At 36.6% G+C, this 5,706-nt stretch overlaps 1 protein-coding gene across 1 annotated transcript; it reads right to left on the bottom strand.

Annotated features, from left to right (window-relative positions):
* Positions 1-1,868: 1,868 nt before the first annotated feature.
* On the bottom strand, positions 1,869-2,629 carry LOC114743972 (uncharacterized). The gene is made up of 3 exons (XM_028932155.1): positions 2,456-2,629; positions 2,102-2,379; positions 1,869-2,025 (listed from the first exon to the last, which is right to left on the bottom strand). Exons 1-3 carry the CDS (start codon positions 2,627-2,629, stop codon positions 1,869-1,871), a joined length of 609 nt encoding a protein of 202 aa, XP_028787988.1.
* Between the last annotated feature and the right edge of the window lie 3,077 nt (positions 2,630-5,706).

The following is a 5,706-nucleotide window of genomic DNA, read 5'->3' as shown; positions in this document are numbered from 1 at the left end:
TTACCTCATCTAATATTTACTCCCTCCAATTAATGATATAAATTTTATTAGAAGAAAAAAAATTTTCAATTCATATTTTTTCAGAAGCAACATCTGTTAATGCTTTTTATTTTATGATCTACCACCAAACTTTGTTTTTTATTTATATGCTTCTTTGAATGAAAAGAGAAATTGAGAGAAAAAATAAATATAAATATCACTACTACAAAATGACAAATACTTGACGGTTATTTTGGGTCATATTTGACAGTTAAAAACTGTCAAGTATACTGGCATCATATATTTCAACAGCAAATATTTGACGGTTATTAACCGTCAAATATTTCAATAATATTTGACGGTTTTAAATGAAGAACCGTCAATTATTATTCAAACAATTGACAGTTTTTCAGAAAAACCGTAAACTATGTGCTAAATACTTGACGGTTATTTCTAAAAAACCGTCAATTATTTTGGAACAATTATAAGTATACTTGACGGTTTTGGGAACCGTCATGTATTGTTAAAACTATGTGTTGAATACTTGATGGTTATTTCTAAAAAACTGTCAATTATTTTAGAACAATTATATGTATATTTGACTGTTTTGGGAACCGTCATGTATTGTTAAAAAAACTTGACGGTTATTTCTGAAAAACTGTCAAGTATACTTTAATACTTGACGGTTTTAAGTAATAACCGTCACGTACTATGGGTTTTTTTTTTTATACGCATTCTGCTTTGCCAGTAGTCCCCCTGCAATTTTGAAACCGAACAAAGGCTCATTCAACAAAACCATGCAGGCCAGCATTCAAACCAATTCAGCCATATACATCTTAATGAACCAAAAATAATTTACATTATTATATATACATGAACCATGATATTAAAAAAGCTTGTGTTTAAGGCAAGTAATGTAAAAATTCTGGACAAGTGCAAAAGGTGAACCAATTCCAAAATTAGCCAATTGCCAAAGTTATGCAATGCCAAAAACTAACCAACAGCCAAAAACGAACCAAAACCAAAATCTTGAAACCAAAGCTGTACATACACTGTCTTAATGTATACACTATGCAACTTCCCTATTTATTTTGTCCCCATTGATGGAATAAGGCCATCGCCAACTCTTCAACGATTTCTTCCATTTGAGCGGATGAATACACTGTGCAATATGTGTTGGCAAAGTATTGTATGCAACCACAAATTATGACATAAGTTAGATATAAATGTAAAGCTACAGTAAGTACAATTCTTAAATATATAAATTGAATTTTAACAAATGCATATTACCTGCGTAGGGATTGTGTCAGCATTGTGCATAATTATCTCCTTCATAAATTTCATCACGCAATATCCACAATGGGAGCTTTTTTTGGGCTGACGTGAGCACTGTAAAGAATGAAAAAGAAAATAATATTAGTCAATCATATAAATAAACCATATTTAGTAGAATAGTAAATAATGGTAATGAATACCTTCACTTTCTTCCACGGGAAGGTATCGTCAAATTGGCCGTTTTTTACCGGGGGGCAGGGTAAGGCTTGATTTGTGCGGTATAGCCACAAAGCCCAGAGAAGACAATAAAATTGAATATTAATGAATGTCAAAAATTAGATTAAAACAAGAAATTAAATTAAATTAAAATAATAGATATAAATGTTACTTGTTGAACAATGAAACTATAAATCGTCGATTGGTTGGATCCCCATGAAGAAAATCAAGATACCAAATCCTCGGCTTTGTGAGATTGACCACAATCAGCATCAAGTAGCCCCTAAGTATAAGAAAGACAATTAGAATAATTACAAATTATTTTGAAAATGAAAGAATTTAGGAAAGTTTAGTATACTACGTACGTACCCTTGACAGTAAGACGTCAAAAACGAAGTCTAAGCCCCCGGTGCTGCCCTAGAAATGAAGATATCCAACAAGTCTCTAGATAAGTCTTTCTTCATATTAGGTTCGTGGCCAGCAAAAGTGTAGGAGCTGATAATCTTGAACTTGTCATGAAGGCCACTGGGGGCTATAAAGTTCTTGAAAAGATATCTAAATCAACAAACAAAGATATCAATAGGATAAATGCTCAAGTACTTAAGTATTTAGTCAAGGTTTTAACAAATACCTGATATAAAAGTTACAGGTATTTGTGCTGGCCATTCCATGCGTCAGAATTTCTTTCAATACTTCATTCGTGACGTAATCTGATGAGGGTCGACCGTAAACCTCTAGCTCAAACTCTAGGGGAATCATGAAATCCTCGTCATGTTCTAATTTGGCCCCAACTGCATATTCCTCAAGATATATTTGAAATATTGATGATACCGCTTGAACAGGCTCAGAGGGCTGCTTCTGTGGCGATGATAATGAGTGATCACCCAATAGGCTCTTCTTCCCCTTAGACTGACAAACAGACTGTTAGTAATTAAAATAGAGTTTATTTTAAATCAGCTGAATGTGCAGACTTATACATATATACCTTTGAAGGATGTCCTAATGTAAGAAGACGGCCAAGCCAAGTGACAAAGCTACCCACTGCTTGAGCCACTGTCTCTGCATCTTGGGTGGGCATCGGGAGGGCATAATTCGCATCAATAGCAGTGTTCAACTGCACCCTCACATGATCAGCAGGGAGAGGCACATTATGAATCATACTCTCCCCCAGTAAATTGAACATGCGGCCTGTTGCAACAGTGTGATGTTTAGGGCTATCCGCCATACACTGAACGTCCGCTTCACCCTGATTTAACATGAGAGACAAGTTAGCTAGATATATAAATTATTGAATGTAATTGTATAAATACAAGTATCATACCTCAGGTAGTAAGGGGAATGTGCAGCTGTCTTTTCCACTTGGGCTGAGATTCAGAGCCGGCTATGGTGCTTGATTCTTGATCAACTGCTCGATTAGGAGCCCTTGCACTTTAACTTGCTCCTTTAACCAGCGTGTTTCTTCCTTCAGCTCCATGAACTCAGCAGAGGAAGGCGTGCACGATGAAGAGGGCTTTTGTCGGTACCCGAAGTAATCCCTCTTAGTGACTCCATAACCAACTCCCCTAAGAAGACCAGGATGGTCAGGAGTCCCCAATGCCCTCCTCAATATATCCTGGTCATCTGTAGAATATGCCCCCGCAAAACTTTTTGGGACAAACTCTCCTGTGCAACAAACATTGACATAGTTATTCATACTTAAAGATATTTGACAATAACGTGGGATTATTTAATTTAGAATAATACTCATCATCCTGTCCACGACCTCCTTAACGCGAGGATTATCAATTTGGCCATCTTTATTTTGCCTGGCCAATGCCCACAACATCTGACGGGATACAGTGACATCTGATCCCTCCTTCTGAGTCACCTCTTGCTTGAGGCCCACATAACCTAAGCATCCCTTTTGGTAGGGATACTCATTCTTCTTTACCCTTTCCTTATTTTGGGTACTTAATTCCTATAAAAACAAAGTAGATTCACAATTAAACAGTATATAGATTAGACAAAATGGACTATTTAATATCGAAAAGAGCGAGGATTATTACTTGAAATTGACTATCACGACGCGATGTCACAAAAGCAGCCCAATCCTCTGGTTTGACCAAGTCTCGTATCAAGCTAGGAACCTCAGACTCGTCGGCTGTGGAAGGATCCTTCAAGTACTTGTGTCACAAAGTATCAAAAAGAGCACAGTGCCCTCCCAGCCTTCCCCTCCACAAACTTCTTCTTGCTCTCATCTATATCAATTGCAGACTGCAAAACATATAAAACAACACATTAGTGTCACGCAGCTTGTAAGAAAACGAAATTTGAGTTGTTATAATATATTACCGATACATCTGTCCAAATAGCGTCTCGTACTAAACGATTAACCCTCCTCCAGTGCTGCGCTGTAATAGGCACGGTGCTTCGTGCCACTGCCCCAATATAGCTGATAAATTTATTTGACCGTATAGCTTGTCCTTTCTTATTCTATTGTACGGCAAATTTCTTTCCTTCCGTTTGAGTTTTCACGACCTCATGCATGACACAAAGGCCCCTCTGTATGCGTGCTCCTCGTCTTGCAACTGTCTCTCCTGGTCAGAGGCATCTCTTGGCTGAGATGGATTATCAGTGCTAGATCCGCTATCGTTTGCCATCTGCAATGAAATTCAATTAAACAAAATGAATCAAAATCTATTAAATGAAAATAAAATCATTAATGACGAAATTGACTTGAACAAAATTAAAACAAATAAAAGAATCAAAGAAAATAATAAGAGAATTTACATGCATGTTTAAGAAGATCTTTTTCTTTTTCTACTCTTATGTTTTTGCATATTCTTCTTGGTTTGAATTGTTTTGATCTTCTTACGAAACACTTTCCCCCTCTTTGAAATCCATATTCCGTCGTTGTGATCGTGCCTGACGTACATGGATTGATCTTCATTTAAATGAGAATCAAGTGATGTCTCTTGAAATGGATCATCTTCAATTGCATTGTCTTCATAACCCATCTCTTCAATATTCATTTTATCAGTCAACAAAACAATAGACCATCCTTTAGTAGCCGGGTCAGGGACATAAAACACTTGTGTAGCCTGAGAAACCAAAATGAATGGCTCTTCCTTGTATCCTTATTCAAATTCAATTGTATGAACCCTAAGTCATCAGTCCTCATTGCATTATTATTATCTACCCACTTGCAACCAAATACCGGAACTCTGAATTCAATGTAATCCAACTCCTAAATATCCTCTATCACTCCAAAGTATGACATACGTGCATAGATAGGATTTTTATCTTTGGCACTTGATATATGCATGGTACTAGCTACAAGAGTTATGCCACTATTTTGCTGTTTACTCCGATCATCTTGCTGTTTAGTATAGAAAGTGAACCCATTGATAAGGTAGCTTGTGAAAGAAATCACATGTTTGCTCGGTCTATCTGCCAACAACTTTAATTTCTTCGAAACAGAATTAGGATCATTATTATACTTGCCATGCACCTGCTCTCTCAACCATGCTGTAAATTGTTTATTGTGTGTTTTGGTGTACCAACTTTCAAGTTTATTGGGATTATCCCTCTTTAGCTCATCAATATGCTCATGCACATAGTCCTCAATCTCTTCAGAGTTGTGCAATACATATAGATGTGCCTGCTCCCACTGTTGGTTTGAAATAGTTACAACTTTCTTTCCCCTAATCCCTTCTCCATCTGTCCTTCCCTCATGACGAGATATTAGAACCCCAATATCACTTGTATTTTTTAAGTAATGGGTACAAAATTCAGTGGCCTCTTCACAAATATATCGTTCTACGATACAACCCTCTGGCCGACTTCGATTTTTCATATACCCTTTCAATATTTTCATGTAACACTCAACTGGGTACATCCATCTTAAATACACTGGGCCATACAGTTGGACTTCTCTAACTAAGTGGACGGTTAAATGGACCATGATGTCAAAAATGGCTGGAGGAAAATACATTTCAAGTTTGCATAACGTAACTATGATTCGGGTTTGCAATCTTGGCAATTTACTAGGATTAATCACTTTGTTGCAAAGAGACTTAAAGAAGAAACATAACTTTGTGATCGTAACTCGCATCTTATCAGGTAAAATAGCCCGTATTGCCACTGTAATAAAGTTTTCCATTAAGACATGACAATCATGAGATTTTAAACCTTTTAACTTCATATCCTTCATTGAAACAAGGTTACTAATGTTAGAAGAGTAACCTTCCGGCACTT

The sequence above is a fragment of the Neltuma alba genome, unplaced genomic scaffold (genome assembly GCF_004799145.2).
Source record: "Neltuma alba isolate B1F8T4 unplaced genomic scaffold, ASM479914v2 tig00004204_pilon, whole genome shotgun sequence".
Classification (NCBI taxonomy): domain Eukaryota; kingdom Viridiplantae; phylum Streptophyta; class Magnoliopsida; order Fabales; family Fabaceae; genus Neltuma; species Neltuma alba.
The sequence above is the reverse complement of the archived record's forward strand: the minus strand, read 5'-3'. Positions and strand labels throughout refer to the sequence as shown.

Excerpts from the sequence above, each read along its gene's own strand:
- LOC114743972 (XM_028932155.1), bottom strand. The coding sequence starts at position 2,629 with ATGATTCATAATGTGCCTCTCCCTGCTGATCATGTGAGGGTGCAGTTG. Across the intron at positions 2,380-2,455 it reads CATTAGGACATCCTTCAAAG|TCTAAGGGGAAGAAGAGCCT; the intron begins GTATATATGTAT and ends TCTGTTTGTCAG. Across the intron at positions 2,026-2,101 it reads ACCTGTAACTTTTATATCAG|ATATCTTTTCAAGAACTTTA; the intron begins GTATTTGTTAAA and ends TTGTTGATTTAG.